Raw genomic sequence first — 25,591 nt, forward strand, 5'->3', positions numbered from 1 at the left:
TTTCCCTGGCACATAGCTCTCTTCCTGATCTGGTCCTGTCTGAGTCTCCATCCATTCCCCTACCCCCTCATCCCCCCCCCACCCTCCCTCCCCGGCTCAGGCTGTGGTCCTTACCTTTAGCATGCACTGTTCCTACTGTTGCTAGCTTTCCTTTCTCTTCTCCCTGGTAAATGTCATGCGGCCTTCAAGCCTCAGCTCAACCCCCGGAATGGACTGGGTGCTCCTTCTCTCAGCTCACCCCCTTCTTGCCTGGGGCTTCTCACTCGCCTCACTGCGTTGCATTTATCTGCTGTCTCTTCTGCTAGACCACAGGCACTTTGAAGGCAGGAACTGTCTTTCTTATTCATCTCTCCACAGGGCCTAGTGTGGTGCCTGACACATAGTAGGCCTACCAGGAACTCTTTGATAAATGATTTGAAAAGCTGACTGCCCATTATTGGAAAGTAGGCATCATTCACATTTAAGAAATGCTCTAAGAAACGGTGACTCAAGAGGTAAAAAGCAAGGACCTCCTGTTTAGCACAGGGAACTACATTCAGTAATCTCGTAATAACCTATAATGGGAAAGAATCTGAAAAAGAACATATGTATAAATTAATATGTATACATGTACCTATGTATACGTACACATGAAAGAACATATACACATATATGTATATTCTTTTCAGATTCTTTTATATATGTACAACTGAAACTATATACCTGAAACTAACACAACATTGTAAAAATTAATTAATTAATTGATTAAAACCACTTTTTAAGAGAAAAAAAATGGCAACTTGAGAAACAGTTTTCAGGGATAAAAAGGAAATACCTATGAGTAGTCAGCCTTATTAGGTACATTCTTACAAACCTAACAGCCTAGAAATCTGAGCATTTGATTTTATACCTGATGTGGTGCTTGAAAAAAATATAATGTAGTCAGCGTTCTCAGCCACTCCTAGGATGTTGTTATTTAATTCTAAAAAGTACGCATTTTCAGAGTTCCCATCGTGGCTCTGCGGTAAACGAACCAGTATCCATGAGGACCCGGGTTTGATCCCTGGCCCCGCTCAGTGGGTTAAGGATCCGGCGTTGCCATGAGCTGTTGGTGTAGGTCACAGACGTGGCTTGGATCCCGCGTTGCTGTGGCTGTGGTGTAGGCTGGCAGTCATAGCTTCCTTCGATTCGACCCCTACCCTGGGAACCTCCATATGCCGCGGGTGCGGCCCTAAAAAGACAAAAAAAAAAAAAAAAAGTGCACATTTTCATATTTTAACCTCTCTTAAAATTGGAAGGTATCCTAAAACAGATGGTGTGCGTTGTTGATTGGTATAGATCTTACAGTTATAATTGGCGGTGCTTTTCTCATTCTCGGGGGTGGGTGGAGGTTTAAAAAATCAGCCAGGTGAATTCGACTCCCAACTTGCGGAGCATCTGGAGGATTGTGTTTCCTCCCTCTGGACCTGGAGCGAGTCAGATCTTTTGTGGCATGAACAGGAGATAGAAAAGCGTGGTCATAGAGCCTGGGCCTGGGGGGCAGGCAAGTCTACATTGAAATCCTACTCTCTCTTCCCTCCCGCTCTTGCAACCCAGATCATGTTAAATCCTCTGCTTTCTTATCTTTAAAATGTGAATAAGCCCTGCCTCTGAGTTGAGAGGATGAAATCAAGGTCAAGCTCTTGGCCCCCACCTGCCCCTCTGGAGGTGCTCAGTTGGCAGAAGTCCGATGGCTTTTATTGCTGTTGCCGTTACTGCTCACCTCCCACTGTACCTCTGCTTTCTTATAGCCATGGAGCCCATCACCCAAGACAAGCGTGTCTCCCAGGGCCATAACGGAGACCTGTATTTCTCCAATGTGATGCTGCAGGATATGCAGACGGACTACAGCTGCAATGCCCGCTTCCACTTCACCCATACCATCCAGCAGAAGAACCCCTTCAACCTCAAAGTTCTCACCAGTAAGTGCAAGCCCCTGCCCGGGGCTGGGAGCCAGGGCCGGGGGCAGCAGCCCGCTGAGCCCGAGCAGCCCCGGGCACCTGGGTCTGGGAGGAGCCTTGTCCATGAGGCTGACCTAGAAATCCTTCCAGCTCATTGTGTCTGAACGACTTTAGCAGCATCTCTTGATTCTGGAGCCTTGAGTTAAACTCGGTCTTACTCTAAGCCAGTGCCTCTCAAACTTTGGTGGAAGCAGAATCACCTGGAGAACCTGGCATCCACACTTAAGCCCAGGCCTCTCCTGCCTGGCAGTCCTGGGCCTCTTTGGGCTTCATGTGTTCTCTGGGTGTTATAGAGCACGCCAGAATTTGAGAGGCATTGCTGTAAGCAGTCATCTGGCATCTCTCTCATGTTTATTTCTAGTTATTATTTGGTTATCTTTATTTCTAGAATAAAGCAATACCATAGAGGGTGTTCCCTTCGTGGCTCAGCAGTTAACAAAACTAACTAGGATCCATGAGGATTCCGGTTCGATCCCTGGCCTTGCTCAGTGGGTTAAGGATCCAACATTGCCACGAGCTATGGTGTAGGTCGCAGACACGGCTCAGATCCCACATTGCCATGGCTGTGGCGTAAGCCGGCAGCTGTAGCTCTGATTCAACCCCTGGCCTGGGATCCTCCATATGCTGTGAGTGCGGCCCTAAAAAGCAAAACAAAAACAAAAACAAACAAACAAAAAAACACAGCTTAGAATATCCAAACTAGTGAGTACAGCAAGATGAATTGTATTTGATTCTGTAATAAGTATATGCCGGACCAGATGGACTCGCTGTGTTTGCAAATTGCAAGTTTATGTTGCAGTTTTATTTGTTTTCATTTTTATTCCCTGATTCTGTTTGGCTGCCACCAGAGTGAATCAGCATTTCTTGACCCATTCTAGCATCGGTGGCCCCTTACTAGGAGAGAGAGAGACACTTCTTGCCATGGACCAGCTGGCCTGCAAGTTTGGCTACAAAGTCCTCAGCCTGCTTAGGACACTGAAAGTGACTATATTAGTTTATACTGTGGCTTAACTTGCCTTCCGTAGAAAAGCCCTCCTGCCCCCAACCTTCATCTGACTCAGCCGTGAATGGTGTTTTCAATACCATGGACAGAGGCAGTGGGGGCTGGCAGGCAGAGGGCCCCATGCTAGAGTTGCCCATTTCCACTGATCGAAGAAAAAGAGGCTGAGCTCAGGCTTCCTGGAGTCCCTCGATGGGTTGATGATGCCTCCTGGGCGGGTGTAGGAGGCGAGGGAGAAGAGGGGGTGAGCTCACCCCTCACTCGGGACAGGTGGGCTCTTCTCTCCTTACCAGGCCCTGCCTGTGATGGGAACCAGGGGTGCTCAAAGCCAGCCCAGCCCCACACCCGGTTTCTACTGTGGTAGCCGCGTCAGAAGGAGCTTCCCTCCTGGTGCGAATTTTTTCCTTCCTTTCTCTTCATGTTCTTCCCTTTTTTTATTCGCTTCCTTCTTCTCTTGTTCTGCCTCTTTTTCTCTCTCTTTCCTTCCTTCCTTCCTCCTTTCCCCCTGCCATCTTTCTCTCTTTGAACGCATTTCACCCTCCTCTAAGCCTGGCCCTCGTGCCTCTGCAGCTCCCCACACCCTGCACTGAGCTGCCCATACTCCGATAGCCAACAGGATGGCCGGCAACCCAGGGATCAGCCCCGCATGTTCCTGGCAGGGTTGCCCAGTTTCAGCTCGCTTGCTGCCTTCTCCCTGGTGTTCTTATTCTGGCCCCAGGCCCCCAGAGGACCCCTGAGAAGAAAATTGGGTTGTCTGAGGTGTCGCCCCAGTCCAGGGGTGACTATCTGCCAGCTGGCTGAGCTGGGCAGGACAGTGCGGTCTGCCCAGGACCTCAGAGTGGCCTCCGGAGCCAGGACAGAGCAGGCAGTGTTGGGAGTGGGAAGGGCAGGAACATTAAGGCCAAGATGCCTCCTGGACAGCCTTCGGTGCCATCTCCTGGATCCCTCTCTCCCAGGCTGGGTGATGCTCGAAGTCTGCCTCCTGTTTGGGGACCAAGTCATGTGAGCATCTGCAGTCCTGGCAGAGGCCCTTACTGTCACATGGTATAGAAGCAGGGAGCCAGAGGTGGTGAAGAGCCTTCCTCTGGAGAATGAAGCAGTTAGAGCAACAACATTTAGAAGTTGGACTCTCCGGAGACATCCTTTTCTCCACCAGAGTAGATAAGGGATGTTTGTTTCTGCTTCATTTCTGGGAGCCCTATTCCACTGAAAACTCCTTCCTCCAAAAGCTGAGACGTCCCCTGGGTGATGGGAACAGAACCCTGTCGGCTTCCGGGAGTTCTCCCAGGGGCAGCGTTGGCTGGGAGCAAGTCCTGGGCATCCGAGCCAGCCCAGAATTGGGCACAGTTGCTTAAAATAGCTCAGTTGTGCTCTCTCTACTTTCCTGCCTGGAAAGGACACAAGCTTTTTCTTGTACCTTCAGAACCAGGTCTGGGGGTGGAAGGCAGAACAGACAAGTGGGGACAGCTTCAAAGACTGTTCTCACCAGGGGGGTTCTATCACAGGCTGCCCATTGGGGAAGAAATAAATCTATCACAGCCTTTTTTTAAAAAAGTATTACTGACTTTAAAGGAAGGACACAAAGGCATCTAATACAAAATACCGGGCAATGTAAAATCATTTTAAAATTTGGCTTGGGGATGCCATCAGAGACAAACAGTGAAGTCAGAATAACAGAGAGATGCCTGTCCCACTTTGTCCTTACCTCACGGGCACCAGGTCCCCCACAGGGCCTTCTGCCCCAAGAGGCAACCTTGGTGAGGGAGGCAGGCTGCCCCTGAGGAAGACAGTGGAGCTCTAACCCTGCTTCCTTCTAATGGCTATGGTCTAAATGACCTTCTTAGAGGAATCAGAAAGTCTTCCTCAGTTTCTTAAATGTGCTCCAGAATTCACAAGCTGTGAGGTCAGTTCTGAGCTTGGTCCCTTCTATTGCACCTGGTGGCGTGGGGGGCATGAAGCAAGGGCCCTGTCACCTGTGCATGCCGCTGTCCTGCAGAAAGCAGAGAAACGCTGCCTCCCAGGTCCAGTGGCTGCCTCCCCTCCCTCTTTGCCACCCTTCCTCTCTCTGCAGATCACTTCCCATCTTTAGCTCCAGATAAGCCCAAACCAACTTCCCAAACACAGGCTAGGTCTTTTACAACACACTTCATTTTATTTATTTTATTTTATTTTTTTGGCCACACCCACAGCAGGTGGAAGTTCCCGGGCCAGGGATCAAACCCGTATCACAGCAGCACCTCCAGCCACAGCATTGACAATGCCAGATCCTTAGCTACAAGGCCACCAGGGAACTCCAGCACACCCCATTTTAAAGGATGGTTCTGAATAATGAAGCTCCTTCTTCCCGGATATTAAGCAAATTTGGGATGCAGCACAATGCGGGTCTCAGAAAAGAGCTCGCATCACCCCGCCAGGAGTTGTAACAGTATTTGATCCATCTTCAAATATGTAAATATTCTGGTGACACCTCATTCCTCAGGCTCTTGGGCTCGGTCCAGGCTTCTCAGGGCCACCTGCTCGGCATCTAGTCTGCTGTTCCAGTCCCCACCCACTGTTGTTGCCGTTAAGACTTGAACCTAGGAGTTCCCGTCGTGGCTCAGTGGTTAACAAATCCAACTAGGAACCACGAGGTTGCGGGTTCAATCCCTGGCCTTGCTCAGTGGGTTAAGGACCCAGCGTTGCCGTGAGCTTTGGTGTAGGTTGCAGACTCGGCTTGGGTCCTGCATTGCTGTGGCTCTGGTGTAGGCCTGCGGCTATAGCTCTGATTCGACCCCTAGCCTGGGAACCTCCATATGCCGCAGGAGCGGCCCAAGAAACGGCAAAAAAAGAAAAGACAAAACTTGAACCTAGTCGCTGGAAGGGGATGGTAGTAGGAGAATGAAAAACTACTGAAAGATGTTGACCTGATTATGTGCTCTATTCCAAAATGACTTTTTCACTGAAGATTAAATGCCCAAAGATTTCAATTACCTAATATTGGAGCCCAGACCACCGATCTTGTTCCTAAAGGAATGTCTTTATCCCAAGCTAGTCTGGAGATCTCTGAACCTCTAGCTTAGTCAGCAGGCCCTGTTCTAAATGTAGACCTCACGGCTCACACACTCTCTGTGTCCTGTCCCAGACTCCCTTTCTAATCCGAAAAGGTGACCCTCAGCCTAGCTCTCCCCACCTGTCTGGACCACTCCTAGCCTCCTCAGAAGGAGGCCTTTCAGAGTTCACTTTGTGGCTCCGCAGTTAACAAACCCGACTTGGATCCATGAGGTTTTGGGTTCGATCCCCGGCTTCACTCAGTGGGTTAAGGATCTGGCGTTGCCGAGAGCTGCGGGGTAGGTCACAGACGCAGCTCAGATGCCGTGTTCCTGTGACTGTGGCGTAGGCCAGCTGCTACAGCTCCGATTCGAGGTATAGCCAGAGAGCCTCCATATGCCGTGAGTGCAGCCCTAAAAAGCAAAAAAAAAAAAAAAAAAAAAAAAAAAAAGCCTTTCTGCCAAGTCACATCTCAGAGACCACAAGGCACTCACCTGGTCAGGTGGGAGGATGCTTATTGCTGGTAGCACATGATTGCTGGGCGCTGCCAAGGGTCCCTCTGTCCCACCCTGTTGCCGACGTGTTACTTTCTGTCTTCTCCCCCTCATTTACCTCCCACTCCTTGCAAGTTGGCTTCTGCTCGGGTAGGGTTTGCCTCCTGCCCCCGGGCTCACTAACATTCCTTTTTCTTTAGCCACCCCAGGAGCTGGCCTGATCCAGAGTCCTGGGACCTGGGGATCTGGCCGGGAAGGAGTTGTTCAAATTGCTACGGGATATCACTAATTTTTATCTCATTTGTTTGAAAACGTAATCGGAACCAAGCAATTAAAGATCAAGCCTAATTTCTTTATTAAAAAAAAAGAAACTTATTATTGCCTTCTTTTGCAGGATTTAACCTTTTCATCCCTTTCGGGGGCTATTTTGTGTTGCTTTTTCTTCACCAAGCAGATTTCGTTTCCCACATATGCTGTGTGTTTCCTTTGCCAAAGACCACTGGTGCTCCCCGGTTGTTTTGTGGCTTTGCATTTCTGTTGTTGCCTCCCATTTATGCCTCCATGACCTTGTCGTGGTCCCTGTTTGCTCACCCTCTTTTGTTTATTGCAGACCACCCCTATAATGACTCGTCCTTAAGAAACCACCCTGACATGTACAGTGGTGAGTCGCTGTGGTAACCTTGGGAGTAACCTTGCCTGTCCTAACCCCAGTTTGCCTAACTTGACTGATACCGCGTCATTAACGTGTGCTCGGTGCCAGGTCTGCCGGTTGGCCAGGTCAGAGTACCAAGGTGCCACCTCCAGAACGCTGCTCACTGGGAGGAAGGTGGCCAGTGTGGGAGGTGGAAGTGGCCCACGTGGTGTGACCTCCTGGAATGTGCCAGCCTCCAGTTGTGAGTTCTGCACACGTTGGTCATGCCAGGGTAGGACTTCAAAAGAGCTTCTTGCAGGGGTCAGTTGAAGCTTAGGAATCAGTGGTGGATGGATGGAGAACATCTCAGGACAGGGCCGTTCCCACAGTCAGGAGGAAACAGGAAGTCTCGTTCCTCTTAATGGTTTAAAGGGCACAGAAAGCTTTGGAGTGCGTGTTTAGCTGACTTTTAAGTGTCCAGATGTGCATGGCCCGTGTTGCGCTCTAGCCTTTGTTACCAGGGGTACCATTTCACAGATCGCATTTCCCTTTCAAATCCGCCTGGGAAGTAGGAGGAAGAGTCTAGCTCTGAGTTCTCCTTCAAGGTAAGTTTCAATAAAGCTGAACCATCCATTGCAATCACCTGGGTCTCTTTCCTCTGGGAGTGCACACAAGACTCCAGTGCCCACCCATCCGCACATTTGCAAGTCATGGAACAGTTTCCATGAGGCATATTTCTAACTCATCACACAACTGGTACCTCAAGCTGATTAGTCGTGTAATTGGCTGTTTCCACACCTGAGCTACCCCCAGCCATGGCTCAAGAATGTCTTATTTTCCTTGAGCAACTAAAGGAATCATCATTTGCTGGCTCTAGAGAGGCAGCTGGTCCCCATCAGCAGTGATGCCTCGGAAGCTGAGGCTGCAGGTCCCCAGGGAAGTCATTGTGGGCTCAGCTAGGAAGTGTCTGTACTATGATGTGCTGATATAAACAATGATTGGTGTCTGGAGTGGGGGATGGGAAGAGGGAGGGAGAGCCAGGGAGAGAGGCAAAGGCTTTAACTTGGCACCGAGCAGCCAGAGCCACACTGAGATCCTGCCAAGGAGATTTACTGCCCGAGGAAGCAGGGGACCTTTGTTAGATTCTGAGCATTGTTTGTTTTCAAAATAACGGGGCCAACTACCCTTGTGTCAAGAGGCCCAGAGCACTGGTGTGGAATGTGCCTTTTTTCTAAATCGGATTCTGGGTGATCTATTATGGAAGTAGTCTTAAAGCTGGAGTCCATCAAAGCCAGAAAGTCTCTTAGAGGCCATCTGGTCCAAACGCCTTGCTTTATATAAGATGAACCATTGAGGGGGCCATGCATGTAGAGTTATTTTATCAATGATAAGTTTGAGTGATTCCAGCCACTTATACAGTTTGTGACCAGGGGTAGATGTTATTGTAAGTGAGTCAGCGGGAGTCATAAGAATTTTTCAGGGCTTTGAAACCAAGCAGAGCTCCCAAGAGTTCACAGGATGATTGACCTCAGCTCTTCAATCCAAGGTGGAACGGGGTGGAGTTCCCTTCACAACTAAGCAGTTAACAAACCTGACTAGGATCCATGAGGTTGTGGGTTCGATCTCTGGCATTGCTCAGTGGGTTAAGGATCTGGCGTTGCCATGAATTGTGGTATAGGTCGCAGATGTGGCTCAGATCTCGAGTTGCTGTGGCTGTGGTGTAGGCCTGCAGTTACAGCTCTGATTCGACCCCTAGCCTGGGAACCTCCTTATGCCGCGGGTGTGGCCCTAAAAAGCAAAGCAGAATGGGGTAACCACGTATGAAAAGGATATAAAGTCAAAGTAAGGCATATGTTGAACAAAGCACAGCTAACGTGAATGCTTCTAGAAAGAAATAGAAAGTGAACAGGAAGGAAGATAAGGTCCTTCCTAAGTTCAGGGAGCTGGACAGAGAGATACAGTGCTATGAACAATGCCCAGTACAACTGTCAGCTTGGCTTTGAAATATGGCGTGTCTCTTGTAGCAGTAGGGCCACCCTGTAATTACATATTGACCTAATGATTTCTGTGGTGGTCAGTCCTCTGAGCAGATAACCCCCTGAGCTGCTAAGTAGCAGGGGGAAGCTGACTGAGATGACAACTTGCCACTTAGCATTTATCCAGGCAAGGAGGTAGGAAGCTAAGAGCATGCATTTTGAGGTAGACTGCCTGGATTTAAACCCAGGCTCCGGGGAGTTCCCGTTGTGGCTCAGCGGAAACGAATCTGACTAGCATCTATGAGGACAAAGGTTCGATCCCTGGCCTGGCTCAGTGGGTTAAGGATCTGGTGTTGCCGTGAGCTGTGGTGTAGGTCGCAGATGCGGCTCGGATCTGGCGTGGCTGTGGCTGTGGCGTAGGTCAGCAGCTACAGCTCCGATATGACCCCTAGCCTGGAAACCACCATAGGCCGCAGGTGTGGCCCTAAAAAGACAAAATATAAATAAAAATTAAAAAAAAAATAAACTCAGGCTCCAGGACATTCCATGGAGTGACACTGGGCAAGTCCTTTACTGTGTCAGAGCTTTAATCTCCTCATCGGCAAAAGGGGTGTATTACCCACCCCACAGGATTGTTGTGACGATTAAGCAGGATAATGTGCATATGTTCCTAGAATGGTGTTGGAGACATCGCTGATTAGTAACTGTTGCCATTACTGGTGTTAAAAGGAGTGGCTTAGTGTTGACTGTGTCAAGTACAATTGTTCTTTGCTTCTGAAATTAAGAGGGAAGAGGAGAACTTGAAGAGCAGCTTCAGGGAGGAAAGCGGGCACAATTATGGGAAGAAAATAGCATGGAGAGAGAAATTTTAAGGCAGACTAGAAAAAGAAGGCTTTTCCGAATCTCAACCATCCTCAGAACTGGCCAAGAACAAAGCTCCAACTCTTGCATGAAGGACTTGGGTTAGATTTATGGAAGAGAATTTCTGGCAGTAGAAGGTATCAAATGTTACTAGACAAAGAGTTTTCCTGTGTTCGGGGGCTGTGTGGTCAGCTGCTTCTAGAGCCAGGGAGGCAGATGAGACTCTAGGGATCCAGCCCTGTGAATTCTCAGTTCTGAGAACTGGAAGCAGCAAAGGTCAGACTCCAGCAGCCCCTAAAAGCTCTTTGTGGCAAAGGTTTTCAATCCATCTGATTCCACCTCTCTTCTGCTAACCCACAGCACTTGACAGAGGGGAGCAACTTGGGTTTTTAGCCATCCTGACCTGTCCTCTTGCAGGAGACCATTGAGGCATTTTGCATTCAGCGATTCAGGGGTTGCATTCAACCAGTTTGAGGTGGTTGAAGCAGAGGTGTCTCCTGACATCCCCCTGCTGACCACTGACCGCTGACCAGATTCCCCTGGAAACTCACGAGCCCACTCCTGCACCACAGCTTGTGAGAGCAGGAGAGGATGGACTGCCCTGGGAATAGAGGTCAGATGGGCCCACATGGGAAATCTCTTCCTGCATCCTCAGACGTGAGCTTTAGCAGCTGGATTCTGAGTTTGATCAGACATTAGATCCGATCCCAGCCCTGAAAATTAGGGAGAGTAAGAGAAGCGTCATCAAGCTGGAGAGGCTGGATCCCCACCTCTGAGAAGGTGGTGAGATCCTGTGATGCACTAAAGACTCTGTCATCTTCCGCCGTATAGAGTCTCATAGCGTAATCACCTTTGTCTCCAACACTTCCTGGGTCTATGTCTCCAGCGAAAGAAATTAGCCATCCTCCCCTGGGAGCTGTGGCTCCCAGAGCCATCAGCTGGATTAGCCTTTAAATTTTCATGTAAACCCCTTTTCTATAAGACCACATTTTTTCATGACCTCTGAGTCTAGCCTTCTTGTCCCCTCATGATACCATGTGTCACTCTGATGCCTCTTCAAGCTTCTCATGGCCTTAATAATCCAGTTGAGATGCCTTTGGAGCCTCTTAATTTCCAGCCTGGCTTCTTTTTTTTTTTTTTTTTTCCATTTGGGGCCTGACTTTAATAGCCACCAAGCTGAGATGGTAAGAACAATATTCAAGAAAAACATAGTGGAAGAGTTTCACCAGAGTAGCTCATTAGGACAAAAACATCTTTCTCCCTTAATCTCTTTTGCCCTTGAATTTTGGATTTCTTTGCTGTAAGTAAGAAAGATATTCCCCCAGCTGACTGTCAGAAGTAAGAAGTGGGGTTCTTTAAAGACAGAGGCAATAGGCGTTTCCATCGTGGCTCAGTGGTTAATGAATCCGACTAGAAGCCATGAGGTTGCGGGTTCGATCCCTGGCCTCGCTTGGTGGGTTGGGGATCTGGCGCTGCCATGAGCTGTGGTGTAGGTCACAGATGCATCTCAGATCTGGCGTGGCTGTGGCTCTGGCTCTGGCGTAGGCTGGCAGCAACAGCTCCGATTGGACGTCTAGCCTGGGAACCTCCATATGCCGTGGGAGCGGCCCTAGAAAAAGAAGACAAAAAGACAAAAAAAAAAAAAAAAAAAAAAAAGACAGAGGCACTAGAGAATAGATGCTAGAACACACACTTTGGCACCACATGGTCCAGAATCCAAAACATCACTGGCTTGTGACCTTGGCAAGTCCACAGGCTCCACTGAGCCTCTGTTTCCTGGAAAATGGGGGTAATACCCGCCAAGCTTGCTGTGAGGATCAAACGTGATGATGGTGGTGATGGAGCTGAGCCAAGCGCTCAGCCTGTACTGAGTGCTCACCCAGTGGTGGCCCCGATTATGACCTCTGCCTTTAGGATGTCCTTCCCCGTGTTTTTGACCTGTGGCTGGTTTCCCGGTAGCTTCTCCTCCTCCGGGATGACTCTGCGGTTGCTAGCCCACATCCTATAAATGAAGTCTTGCCATAACTTTTTATAGTCCCAGCTGCAGCGTGTCAAGGCAGCTGCCGCTCTTTCCCATACTTAATGCTTTGCTGGGCATGCGTGCTGGTGGGGCTGCATGCTACAGTGTGCATTAAACATCCACAGGGTCACAAATCGGTTTCTGCAGGCTTTGTGCCCACGTGGAAGGAGCCTGCCGACAGAAGCTTCCATGCAACCCCAGAGTGCCCAGCTCTCATCAGATTCACCAAACTGGCCCAGAGCCTCCTGCCCTGAAATCTTCTCCTCAGGGTGCCCCTGACCTTGTGTTGTCTGTTTGGGTGATTTCATGAGGATGGGTGGGAGGGAGCTGCTGCTTCGGTATCAGGCGTCTCTGGTACTGAGAGCTGGATGCGGTCAGAGTTAGAGATGGTAACCAATTAACCACATAATGGATTAACCCTTCAGTAGCCACTGTTGGATGTGTGTGTGCTGGTGGAACAGGTGAGGACCTTTCCAAAAAGAGCGATAACAAGTGGTGAATTGTGCCTTCTGTTTTGTTCTCCTCTTGAATTTCTCCATCCCACGGTCATTTTCCTGAACACTAGCTATGTGCCACATTTTGTGCCAGCAGCCTAACTACACCTCTGCCTGTGTGTCCTCATTTCTTTCTCTTACCCGAAGGGTAAAATAGATGCCAGCTCTGTGAAACCCACTCCCCGATGGCTGGTAGAAAGAAGCTGAGTGCCTTAGGACAGGAGCCCCACTGCTCTAGCTGGTCACCAGCTAGCCCAGCGATGTTGCAGAGACAGGGTTCCTCCTGCCACCCTGTCCTCACTCTGCCAGCACCCAGTCGCAATACCTGCCCCCCTGTTCCCGTGCCCAACAACATACTCTGCATTCACTCCAGGCATGTCTGAGAGTCCCCCCTTCCTGGCAGCCCAGCCTCCGCCACCCCTCCCCTCTCCAGCTGAGTCAAAGACCCACCCATTCAACCCATGGGTGGTTATCTTTTATAACCCAGCTTATAGTTATCTTTTTAACTTCTTGTTTACAATCATACACCTTTTGAGCAAGGAGGGGACCCCTCCAGTTTCCCTCTGCTTTGGGGTTGCTGGTGGCAAAATCCTTGTCCTCCATTCCACCCTGTGTCCATAGAGCTGTGCAGAGAGCTCTGAGGGAGACATGAGCTTCGGGTAGGGCGTGGTCGCCTGCGCTGTGATGTACCCAGGCTCGCGTGTTCCCTTCCACCGGGAAGCAGCCACCCTGACAGTGTGGCACTCTGGAAGCCACCTGGCCTTCAAAACTTGCATGTCGTTGACTCCAGAGCCCAAGGCTGCCCCAGCCTCATTGAATTGTAGATCACCTCCTCCATCTTGGCTGCCACCTGCCTCTCACCCCTCCCCCCATCTCTCACATCCAATTAACACCCCCCTCCCCAGCCCCTCTTCCCAAGTCATTAGTGAAGAAGCAGAGTGGTCTTGGCCCCACAGTGATTTCCTGTCACGTCTGTTCATTAATTCTCGCCCTGTCTTTGCTAAACCATTCATAATACTCCCTGCAGCTCTGACTGTTCAACTGAGTCTTTGTGGCTTCATCCCAGCGCCTTGTATCCAGGGTCCCAAAGAGCCGGTTATCTGTCCTGTAGCCCCAGTACGCACCTTCTCTTTCTCCCATTGCGGCTGAGATGGCCTCCCTGGGGGCCACTGAGGATCCCAACACGAGCTGCTGGGGGAGTAGGGGACTCCCCGCTCAGGCAGCCCCTCCCTAATTCTAGGGACAGCGGCTTCCTGAGCTGTGAGGGAAGCTGGACTCCACTTGGCGGATCCTTTCGGAACTTAGAGCTGCTCACACCCACGCTCGGGTGGGGCCGAGGAGCCCCATGCTTCCTAACACCCCTCTCTTGCTGATGCCCCAGCCCTTGGGGTGGTTTCAGCTGGGAGGGTCTGGGGCTTGGTGCCTCTGAGGGTAAGGGGGTGAGCAGGAGGGCACGACGACCTTTCTCTCCAGCCCAACAGCTCTGGCCTAGCTGGGTCAGCCCTCGGGGCAGGAGGCTCATGAGCTCACAAGAGCTTGTTCTATCCTGTTTCAGCCCGCGGAGTTGCGGAAAGAACACCCAGCTTCATGTATCCCCAGGGCACAGCGAGCAGTCAGATGGTGCTGCGCGGCATGGACCTCCTGCTGGAGTGCATCGCTTCTGGGGTGTATGTTTGCAACCCCCCCCACCACAGCCCCACTTCTGGCCCCCCTCTAGGAGGAGGGGCTGGGGGTTTATGCATGCTCCATTCTTGCCACATTGGTGGGGGGAGGGGAGCAAAAAAGAAGCAAACAGCTCCCAGTGGGGACGCTGCCCATCAGAGTCCTCTCCATCCCATTCTGGCCGCTCTCTTTTGTACATAATGAGCGAAGGAGATGGCTGGCTTCCGGTATGTGTGGTAGACCCTCTTGGGATGTTGGATAAGTCCCTCAGGCACCCTGTGGCTGAGCATCCTCTCTGCAGAGGAAGGATCAGCTCGCAGAGGATGTCCATCCTGTCCTCCTGGGCCCGGGTGAAACTGACAGCACTAACAGCCTGAACCCAGCCAAATCCCAGACTGGGACCTAAACCCATGTGCCGGTACTCGAACCCAGCCAAAACCCAGACTGGGACTTGAACCCACGGTTTTGCTTGTTTGTTTGTTTTTGTCTTTTTGCCATTTTCTTGGGTTGCTCCTGCGACATATGGAGCTTCCCAGGGTAGGGGTCGAATCGGAGCTGTAGCTGCCGGCCTACACCACAGCCACAGCAACGCAGGATCTGAGCCAAGTCTGCAACCTATGTTACAGCTCACGGCAGCGCCAGATCCTTAACCCACTGAGCAAGGGCAGGGACCGAACCCGCAACCTCATGGTTCCTAGTCGGATTCGTTAACCACTGAACCACAACAGGAACTCCAAACCCACAGTTTTAAATTAGAACCACTTACCCTGTGTCTGGACTCACTAAGGTTCTGGTTCCTCGTGTCTCCCCACAAAAGGAATTCAGCGCGAGACAAAGTGATAGGCAAGAAATAGATTTATTAAGCTAGGACGTTTGTGAGAGCTGCAAGCAGGCAGGCAAGGAGGCTCTGCCCTGAGGATCCAGTGGGCTACAGTTTTATCATCCAAGGGGAGTGGGGGTCAGAAAAGACCACCTCGTCCTCTTTCTTCGAGCAGTACCTCCTCCTTGGTATCTGGTAAGGTGTGTATTCAAATCAGCAGAAGGGTGGTCCTCAAATTCCTGCTCTTGATCTGAATCTGAATACAGGCCCCATCCCATCCCCCACTCAATGTCTCCTGTCTCCACTAAGCGAACAAGGCTGCCTCATTCTGATGGCTTTTGGGGGCAATTTATTAAATTACAGTGATTGGAGTTCGCGTTGTGGCCCAGTGGTTAACGAACCTAACTAGCGTCGATGAGGACACAGGTTCGATCCCCAGCCTCGCTCAGTGGGTTAAAGATCCGGCATTGCCGTGAGCTGTGGTGTAGGTCACAGATGTGGCTCAGATCCCAGCATTGCTGTGGCTGTGGGGTAGGCTGGCGACTACCTCTAGCCTGGGAACCTCCATATGCCGAGGGAGTGGCCCTAAAAGACAAAAAATAAAAATAATAATAATAATAACTTACAGTGATCTCCCAACATCCCCTAGGTTTCCATCTCTATCTATGATCCTTTACTGGGATTCCTGCCTGTGCCTACCCCACCCCATCACAAGTACACGTTCAGGGCCCCTGGGTGTTTTGGGCTCCATACAAGAGTCGCAGAGCCACCGTTAGTGACACGTCCCTGTCTCTCTTGGTCCCTCTTAGCCCAACACCAGACATCGCATGGTACAAGAAAGGTGGGGACCTCCCATCTGACAAGGCCAAGCTTGAGAACTTTAACAAGGCCCTGCGTATCACCAATGTGTCTGAGGAAGACTCTGGGGAGTATTTCTGCCTGGCCTCCAACAAGATGGGCAGCATCCGGCACACGATCTCGGTGAGAGTAAAGGGTACGTTGTGTGTATTTCTCATTATGATGATTTTTGCCAGCCCTCCGCTCCCTGACCACCCTCCCTTCTCACAGTGGTTGGGGGCAGGGTGAGTGGGAAAAGCATCCAACACTCTGATTGGCGGCAATTGTGACCTGCAGGAAGGGTGTCACCCCGTGTGTGTGTGTGTGTGTGTGTGTGTGTGTGTGTGTGTGTGTGTGTGTGTGTGTGTGTGTGTGTGTGGTGGGAGGGAGGTGGGTCTAAGGAGATCCGCCTGACCATTGCTCAACTTCCCTTTGTGCCCAGGACTCCCTCAGCAGGTGCGCTTTTTCCCCCGGCCCGTTTGGATCACCCAGAACCTTTTCCATTTTTGGTTTCACATTCCTGTTCATGGTGTGTCTGTCTTAGCTTGTGCTGTCTGTGAACTTGTGCATGGTTCTTTTTAAAATGGGCATCATCGTGGCACAAATTATTGTTTTTTAAAATCACTTCCCAGAGTTCCCTGGTGGCTCAGTGGGTTAAGGATCCGGTGTTATCACTGCTGTGGCTTGGGTCACTGCTGTGGTGCGGGTTTGATCCTTGGCCTTGGAACTTCCACAAGGCTCAGACATGACCAAAAAAAAAAAAAAAAAAATCACTTCCCTTCCCAAAAAGCATAGATGGCACACTTGAGCTCTTATAGGCAATGGAGCATGTGCCTTCAGGGTTTCCAGCCATGGATGGTGGGGTATGCCAGTCGCTTCTCAGTCTGAATGGTGGGGATGAATGGATGGTAGGGTGATGAGTCTGATGCCACAGGCAAGAACTTTCTTAGCACATGCTCACTGGACCCGTGACCTTGGTTTCAGCACCACACTCACATCAGGTTTCTTAACCTTTTTTGAGGTTTCAAGATCTTTGGGAATCTGATCTGAAAGACCCTCTTTTCAGAAAAATATGTGTCTACATAGTCACAAAAATTTCCAAACAATTGGGAGGGGTGGCCAGCTAAGAGCTTCTGTTCTAATCAAAGCTCAATGCCTAAAACAATGAATATCAGGCCTTTCCTAAAGTCTGATCTTGCAGCAAAAACGGCAGAAATCCAGAGGGGCCAACCCCTACCCACCCTCCCCAGCTTGAGCCTTGGTTGCAGGTCATGAGCACCCAAGAAGCTCTCAAAGCTGTGGCCACCCGGCTTCCCCTGAGGACTCTGATTTAGTAGGTTCAAGATGGGCCCTGGCATCCATTGCGTGTTAAAAGCTCTCCAGGGGGGCGCACGTGAGCAGCCTCAGTTTAGAACTGATCTGTAAACTTGAACTAAATCCGTCAGCCTCTGCGGCACCAAGCCAACCAAAGGCAGGCTGCACCGTCAACCCATCAGGATGAGCCCTGGGCAGGTGGCAAGGGCCTGGGTAGGGCTGGCACTCAGGGACTCCTGCCTTCCCAGAGGGAGCCCATTTGGTTTCTGCTGCCTGCCCATGTCATCTGACACCTCTGCCTATGCCTGTCCTTGTCTTCCAGCTGCTCCCTACTGGCTGGACGAACCCAAGAACCTTATCCTGGCTCCTGGCGAAGACGGGAGATTGGTGTGTCGAGCCAATGGGAACCCCAAACCCACTGTCCAGTGGATGGTGAATGGGGAACCTTTGCAATGTGAGTAGCACGCCATTGCCCCACCAGCCTCTGTTCCCTGTCCCGTCAGATCCCCGTCCCTGTGGGCCAGCCCTGTTGCTCCAGAAGTGAGGGAGCAGACCATCTCTTTTGCCACCTCAAGGGGCCGGAAACCTGCCTCATTCGTATGTATAAGAACAGGAGCCCTTGGTTAGGGTCCCATGTTTAAGAGCTTTCTGCTCTTGGGGGTTTTTCATACTGTTTTTTCGGTTTGGGGTTTTTGGGGTTTTTCAGGGCTGTACCCATGGCATATGGAGGTTCCCAGGCTAGGGGTTGTATCAGAGCCATAGCTGCCAGCCTACACCACACCCACAGCAGTGCCTGATCCTTACCCACTGCGAGGCCAAGGATCGAACCTGCATCCTCATGGATACTAGTTGGGTTCGTTACTGCTGAGCCACGACAGGAACTCGAAGGGTTTTTCATACATTTCTGCTTTCTGCCCTTAACAACCACAGAGCCCAGTTCAAGGTCTGGGGACCTGTGCTGGATCTTCTGGACTCTGAGTGATGGCTGGGGCTCAGGACAGAGAAGAGAACTGGGTCACTCATTGCCCTTGTCTTCCCAAGTCCCTTTCTGCTAAGGGCAAAAGGAGAGGCGGGGTTAAATGATGACATGAAAGATGCGGTTGGATAGGAGGGAAAGGTCCCCTATGCGAGCAGAGTCTCGGTGCATTACTGAGCACGCGCAGGCGTCAGGCAGCTTTAGACCTGCCGGGAGGGCTGGCAAGGTCGACTCCAGGGCCTCTTCCGGCCCGAGGTCTTGGTCAGGGTCAGGTCTTCACACCATATTCAGTCTAGTTGCATTTACTTTTCAAATGTCCTATCCTTACTTGCTCTAAGGAGTCGGAGGAAATGTAAACAGTGTTATCAACCAGATGGGGCCAAAAATAGATGCAGAGAACTCAGAGCCAAAGTTGAGAGCAACAGCTGATAGAAGCAGGTGGAGAGGCAGGAAGATAGGTAGAGGAGAAGGTGAGGATGCACCTTTCTAGACATTTACTGAGTGCCAGGCACTGTGCATCTCTCTCTCCCCCTTTTCTTTCTTTCTTTTTTTTTTTCTTTTTTTTTCTTTTCTGGCTGCAACCGCAGCATTTGGAGGTTTCATGGCCAGGGATCAAACCCACGCCACGGCAGTGACAATGCCAGATCTTTAACCTGCGGTGCTACCTGAGAGCTCCTGTGCATTTCTCTATCTCTTTAACCTCAAACATTAAAGATGAGGAAATGGGGCACTGATGGTGCAGGGAATGGCCCGAGGTCATGTGGCAAGTGAGTGACGAAGCTGTGGGCTGCTGTGTCAGCCCTCTACGCCACTGGCACAGCCTAGTACAGAGCATCTGGTTACCCCAGGAAACATCCTTCCCCTGAATGCGAGTGGCACAGGGACATGGTCTGCCCTTCTCCCTGTCCTGATAGCAGTTTGGGGACAGGGCAAACACAGGCGTTAAACATCACAGCACTATTGGAGTTCCCTTCGTGATGCAGCAGAAACAAATCCGACTAGAAACCATGAGGTTGCGGGTTCGATCCCTGGCCTCGCTCAGTGGGTTAAGGATCCGGCATTGCTCTGAGCTGTGGTGTAGGTTGCAAACACGGCTCAGATCTGTCGTTGCTGTGCTCTGGCGTAGGCCGGCGGCTACAGCTCCAATTCGCCCCCTGGCCTGGGAACCTCCATATGCCGCAGGTAAAGACAAAAAGCCAAAAAGCCAAAAAAAAAAAAAAAAAAAAAAAATCACAGCACGATTAAACAAATGCAGAGTCCAGGTTTCGCAGCTGAGCCTTGTCCGTGGGAAGGTCCTGGACAGAAAGCTGGTCCATGAGGAGCGCTGCGCAAGGAGGCGTAAAGTTGCTGGCGTCAGCTTCCTTTGTGCCTTTCTGCTGAGTGGGGACTTGGGAAGGATGATAAGGGTGCTGACCTTGGCTTTGTTCCCTGCCTACTGATCACCCGATTCCGGGGCTCAGACTTGCTATCTGTGGGGTGGCGCCCGCCGGCCCAGACCCTGGCTCCTGCCCGGCCAACTTCTGTGGTAGGTCTGAGTGATTCTAGATGAGTTCACAGACGGTGCAAGGCAAGTCCTCTGGCCCAGTCCTGAAATCTCACAGAGGAAGGGCACCTTCTGGTGGTGACACATGAGAAAAATGGCAATTGGTTACATTTCTAAAAAACTTTTATTTATACTCACTATCCTTATCTTAACCTTCCTCAGAGTAGGGGAGATAGGGGAGCAATGCTTCCCCCTCTGAGGGATGAAGGAAATGAGGCCCAGAAGGAGTTGTCTTTTTGCCCCGGGTCCTAGGGTACGACGCGGACAGGACTAAGATGCCCACGGCCACTCCCAGCCTCTGCTGTCTGCATCCCCAGCCAGTGGGACCTGGAGGCCCGCAGGAGGAGTGTCCTCTCAGTGTGGGCGCATGTCTTGGGAAGGTCACATAGCTTTGGCAAACACAGGGACCCCTCCAGCTTTCAGCAGGCTTTGGCCTTCGCGTTTAATTTTGTGGATGTCTGCAGACAACTCTGCCCAGAGCGTGGGAAGGTGGTAGGTCCCGTTGCTTTAGCCTTCTCAAAACACATTGGAGTACATGCACATCGGATTAAAATAATAACAGTAATAGTCAGTATTGCTGAGCCCTCTGCTATTGACATGCGGGGAATCTCAGGTCATCCTCATAGAAGTCCCACAAGGAGTTCCCATTGTGGCTTAGCGGTCTAAGAACCCAACTAGTGTACATGAGGATGTAGGTTCACCCTGATCCCTGGCCTTGGGGATCTGGGATCCCTGGCACTCAGTGATTTAAGAATCCAGCATTGCCTCAAGCTGCGGTGCAGCTCACAGATGCGACTTGGATCCCGTGTTGCTCTGGCATGTCAACCCCTAGTCTGGGAACTTCCATATGCCACGAGTGTGGCCCGGAAAAAACAAACAAAAAACCACAAGGAGATATGTTATCCTCGTTCTGCTGATAAGGAGACTGAAGCATAGAGCTATTGAAAAGTGCTGGCAGGCACTGTGCTTAGAATTCTGATCCCTCCTCTTTCTGAAGCTTATGCTCTCAACCACATCTGCCCAGCTGTGGTGTAGGTTTGATGGGATTCCTATTCCCATTGGATAGGTGGAGAAGGAAACTTCAGGAGACTCTGATGGGCCCAGGGCCACACAGCTGGGTGGTGCTGGGTCGGAAGCTGGGTCTGAGAGCCCCCAGAGCTGCTGCTTCCACAGCATCCCAGGCCTGCTAGGGAGGCGTGACCAGAGTCCTAAATGCCCTTCCCCCTGCCATGCCCTGTTTTCCGTCTGCAGCGGCACCACCCAATCCAAACCGAGAGGTGGCTGGGGACACCATCATCTTCCGGGACACCCAGATCAGCAGCAGGGCCGTGTACCAGTGCAACACCTCCAATGAGCACGGCTACCTGCTGGCCAATGCCTTCGTCAGCGTGCTGGGTGAGTGCACCCTCCTTCTGCTCGCCTGCGGGGAGCCACCCTGGGTCTTGCTCACCTCTAGGACACAGTTGCTTTTCCACAGTTCAACCAGGCTGGTGAGGGCAGCAGGAGGCGGGGAGGCACAGAGACCATAGATTTGCAGGGAGGACGGAGGGCTTAAAGTGCACGGAGCTGGGTGTGCAGAGTCCATTTCACGCTAGAAGTCAGTCTTGGTCTCCTTCCTCCCCTGAAGGGAGGGTGGACCTGTCTCATCCCCCTGGTGTGTCCATGTTGATGCCCCCTGGGTTCCCCGTGGTCTCAGGGTGGGAAAGAGTCCTGAGTATGTTCGTGGCACTCACGGAGCAGGGAGCGGGCAGTGCGCAGGTGCAACTAGGAGACGCCTTAGGGCTATAGAGAGCAAGCATAGAACCTGCTAGAAAATTTGAGGGAACCCTTTGCAAAAGCTGCACTGGCTATAGGATAGGTTTAAGGGCAGATGGATAAGCTCCCTCCCCTAATCCTTAGAAGCTTCTTTTTTAAAAAAAATTAAAGTATAGTTGACCCCTGCTGCACAGAGAAGTGACCCAAGCATACATATACATACATTCTTTTTCTCATATGATCTTCCATCATGGTCTATCTCAAGAGACTGGCTATAGTTCCCTGTGCTCTAAGAGGGTCTCATCACTTATCCATTCTAAATACAATAGTTTGCATCTACGCACCCCAGACTCCCAGTGCATTCCACTCCTTCCCCTCTCCACCTTGGCAACCACAAGTCTGTTCTCTTTGGAGAGGCATCTTAAAGGAGGGAGGTTGCTAGAGGAAGGTACCCCAGTACTCAGAATTCTGCTGTGAGGAGAAGGCAGGCAGAGATAAGCCTGGTCCACAAAGAGGAGGAGGAAGACTCCTCACCCAAGACCAGTTCTCTGGGAATTGCAGATGTGCCGCCTCGGATGCTGTCACCCCGGAACCAGCTCATCAGGGTGATCCTATACAACCGGACACGCCTGGACTGCCCCTTCTTTGGGTCTCCCATCCCCACGCTCCGATGGTAAGTTCCAGGAGACCAGGCCTCCCCCATGGGCCATCTTTCTTGTTCCATCTGGCCCATGACAGATATTCAGCACATCCTGGGAGCCTTGAAGGGCTGAAGCTGGGAGGAAGTTGGCGGATCATCTGGGCCGACCTTCTTTTTGTGCAAAGAAGGAAACTGAGGCCCAGAGACTTGCCAGGACCACCCAGTGGTTGGAGGCAGACCCACACGGCTCAAGGCTTCAGGTTCCTTGCGCAGGGCTCCTCCCACTCCCTGTCTGGTTTCTCAAGTGGCTCCGCCCCTGCTCCCCGGGCTGGTCCTTTCTCAGTATGCTGTGTGTTCTGCTGCTCTGTTGTGAGGTTTAAGAATGGGCAAGGAAGCAACCTGGATGGTGGCAACTACCATGTCTACGAGAACGGCAGTCTGGAAATCAAAATGATCCGCAAAGAGGACCAAGGCATCTACACCTGTGTCGCCACCAACATCCTGGGCAAAGCTGAGAACCAGGTCCGCCTGGAGGTCAAAGGTAAAGGAGAGGGTTGTTAGGTGGAGGACGGGGTGGGGAGGGCAAGGGAGCCATCTCCTCAAAGTTACCCACGTGTGTTACAAACCTTGAATACGAGCCACGTCTCGGAGCTCCCGTCGTGGCTCAGTGGTAACGAACCTCACTGGTGTATCCATGAGGATGAGGGTTTGATCCCTGGTCTCTCTCAGTGGGTTAAGGATCTGGCATTGCCATGAGCTGTGGAGAAGGTCACAGACGCGACTCAGATCCTGCGTTGCCATGGCTGTAGGGTAGGCCGGCAGCTGTAGCTCCCGTTGGACCCCTAGCCTGGGAACTTCCATATGCCATGGATGCAGCCCTAAAAAGCAGAAAAAAAGAAAAGAAAAGAAAGAGAGAGAGAAAGAAAAAGAAAGAAAGAAAGGAAGGAAGGAAGGAAGGAAGGGAGAGAGAGAGAGAGAGAGAAAGAAAGAAAAAAAATGTCTCACATCTGGAGTTCCTGTTGTGGCACAGTGGCTCAGGTCATTGCAGAGGTTCAGGTTCAATCAGCATTGCTGCAGCTGCCACATAGGTTGCAGCTGTGGCTCGATTTCAGTCTCTGGCCCAGGAACTTCCATATGCTGCAGGTGCAGCCAGAAAATTTAAAAAGAAAAAAAAGAAGAGGTGCCACATCTAATGTTTAATCCCTAGTGGGATCTCCCCACAGGTCTGTGTGTCCTCCCCCTGGAAATCCCGGGCCCAGGGCCTCCAGCTGGCTTGGGTGCTAGGAATACCAAGTCATCATCAGCCTGGTCCAAATGGAACCACACCAGCTCCTATTGCCACCCCAGAACTGCATTCTGTGTTCCCGAGCTGGATAGAAAGGATTCAGGGATGGTTTCCTATTTGGGACCCACCCCCCCACCCTTCATGTAACTGAATCCTATCTCTGCCACCTTCCGTGGTTCCTCTGAGCTGGAGGCCGCGTGTCACACTGTGTGGCCACATGGGGGTGGGAGCAGAGACGAGCTCAGGGTCTTCTCCGCAGACCCGACCAGGATCTACCGGATGCCTGAGGACCAGGTCGCCCAGAGGGGCACCACGGTGCAGCTGGAGTGTCGCGTGAAGCACGACCCCTCCCTGAAGCTCACGGTGTCCTGGCTGAAGGACGACGAGCCCCTCTACATTGGGAACAGGTTTCTGCTCCTCCCTCCTCCCTTCCTGCTGCTCATGTGGGCATTTTCTTTCCCCTTTAAGGACCCAAGGTTAGGGAACCCCTGTCAGGTGTGCCACTGTGGAACTGCTGAGGAGGGCGCACCAGCCTGGGAGACCCCACCCCGCACCTCCCCCCACCCCATCAGCACTCTGCTTGTCCCTCCTCCTCCCTCCCTCTTCCCTCTCCCCTCACTCCTCTTCCCCCCCCCCCCGCTTTATTTTGATCCCTTCCCTTCCTCTTCTATAGCACAGCCAGAATGATCCCTCAGCATCGACTCAGCCCTGCCTGCAGTACCCCTATTCTCCAGCAGAGGGCAGGGTTGGCCCGAGCAGACACTAACTTTGCGGTCAGTGTGGTTCTGGGCCTTTACTGCACCTGGGACCATTTACTAGATTTACACCTGCCTGCTCCCTCTCCCCAGATTCAGATTTCATTGGAGTTGGGAGAGGGCCCAGGTTTACGTAATGTTTAAACGTCCCTGAGGTGTTTGTAATGTGCAGCCAGGGTTGAGAATGGCTGGTCGGAGTCTCCCTCCCAGGGCTCTTTGCTGTACCCTCTTCCATTTGGGGAGTGAGTTGGGCATGGGTACCAGCCATTTCCAGGGATCATCTGTTTTTTTGCAGGGGCATACCCTGCGGTTCTGGCCCAGGCATTCTGGCACTCAGCTGGTACAGTCTGCCTTGCTCTTTGGGGGCAGTTCAGAGGAACCTGGATACTTGGCCTGAGCCGGGGCATCAATCTGGGCTGAAGGCAGTGCTTGAAGTATGAAGAGATGTGCCTTTGGGAGGGTGGACCTAACTGTGCCATAATTCGGGAGGGGAGCACAACACAGGAAAGGTGCAGAGGGAGTTCCTGTTGTGGCGCAGCGGTAACAAACCCAACTAAGTATCCATGAGGTTGCGGGTTTGGTCTCTGGTCCTGCTCCGTGGGTTAAGGATCCAGTGTTGCCATGAGCTGTGGTGTAGGTCGCAGATGTGGCTCAGATCTGGTCTTGCTGGTGCTGTGGTGTAGGCTGGCAGCTGCAGCTCTGATTCAACCCCTAGCCTAACCTCCATGTCCTGCAGTGCCGGCTTAAAACAACAACAACAACAACAAGGCACAGAGAACAGACTTAGTGTGGGTTTTGAGGACAGTGAATATGGTCCATTTAGCTCCACCTACTCGCCTGGGGCCTCCATCAAGCACTGTAAATGCTCAAGATGATGTGGAGACCCTGCCTCTCTTGAGATGGAGCCCCATGTCCCCTAGGAGGGGCTCAGCCCCCCAGCCCAGACCCTTCCCATCTCACTCTAGGGAGAAAGCGGACAGCCAGTGCCCCACACCGCCTCCCCGCTTCACTGCCCCCCATTGGCCCTCCTCCCAAGCCCTCCGGGTACCTTTGCAGGATGAAGAAGGAAGAGGATTCCCTGACCATCTTTGGTGTGGCAGAGCGGGACCAAGGCAGTTACACGTGTGTTGCCAGCACCGAGCTGGACCAAGACCTGGCCAAGGCCTACCTGACCGTGCTAGGTAACTGCTGCTGCCCACGCTGGCACAACCCTCCCCTCCCCATTTCCGAGGCCAGAGGAATAGAGAATGGCCTGTGGTCAGCCCGCCAGCCAGGCATGCTGACCTCCTGCTTCTGACCTAAGGGTTAGGAAGCCGCTCCTTTCAGAATAAGCTCTCTGGAGGCCTTTCCTTCTGAATGGAATCTTAAACTCACCCAAATCCTCAACCAAAGGTGCCTGAGTAATCAAGGGAACAGATAGGGGGTTTCTATTGTGATCATTTTTACCAACTTTACAGCTAACTCAAAACCACTAAGTCAATTAAAACCATCCATCCTTGGGAGTTCCCGTCATGGCGCAGCG

General features: G+C 51.6%; 1 protein-coding gene across 50 annotated transcripts in view; it reads left to right on the forward strand.

Annotated features, from left to right (window-relative positions):
- NFASC (neurofascin) overlaps positions 1 to 25,591 on the forward strand; it is a 212,422-nt gene that overhangs the window by 139,117 nt on the left and 47,714 nt on the right. For 30 of the 50 annotated variants that reach the window (XM_084976689.1, XM_084976706.1, XM_084976701.1 and 27 more), the window contains 10 exons: positions 1,770 to 1,940; positions 7,111 to 7,161; positions 14,038 to 14,149; positions 15,774 to 15,958; positions 17,438 to 17,569; positions 20,886 to 21,029; positions 21,951 to 22,062; positions 22,404 to 22,570; positions 23,574 to 23,721; positions 25,126 to 25,250. In XM_084976689.1, the coding sequence (XP_084832815.1) occupies positions 1,770 to 1,940; positions 7,111 to 7,161; positions 14,038 to 14,149; positions 15,774 to 15,958; positions 17,438 to 17,569; positions 20,886 to 21,029; positions 21,951 to 22,062; positions 22,404 to 22,570; positions 23,574 to 23,721; positions 25,126 to 25,250 (1,347 nt within the window). The remainder of the gene's footprint in view (positions 1 to 1,769; positions 1,941 to 7,110; positions 7,162 to 14,037; positions 14,150 to 15,773; positions 15,959 to 17,437; positions 17,570 to 20,885; positions 21,030 to 21,950; positions 22,063 to 22,403; positions 22,571 to 23,573; positions 23,722 to 25,125; positions 25,251 to 25,591) is intronic. The other 20 variants (XM_084976694.1, XM_084976713.1, XM_084976696.1 and 17 more) reach the window with 1 other exon arrangement.

The sequence above is a fragment of the Sus scrofa genome, chromosome 9 (genome assembly GCF_054392235.1).
Source record: "Sus scrofa isolate SSC_HxYL_T2T_F1_AM1 chromosome 9, Sscrofa_HxYL_maternal_Yorkshire_Landrace_v2.0, whole genome shotgun sequence".
In the NCBI taxonomy this organism is placed as follows: Eukaryota; Metazoa; Chordata; class Mammalia; order Artiodactyla; family Suidae; genus Sus; species Sus scrofa.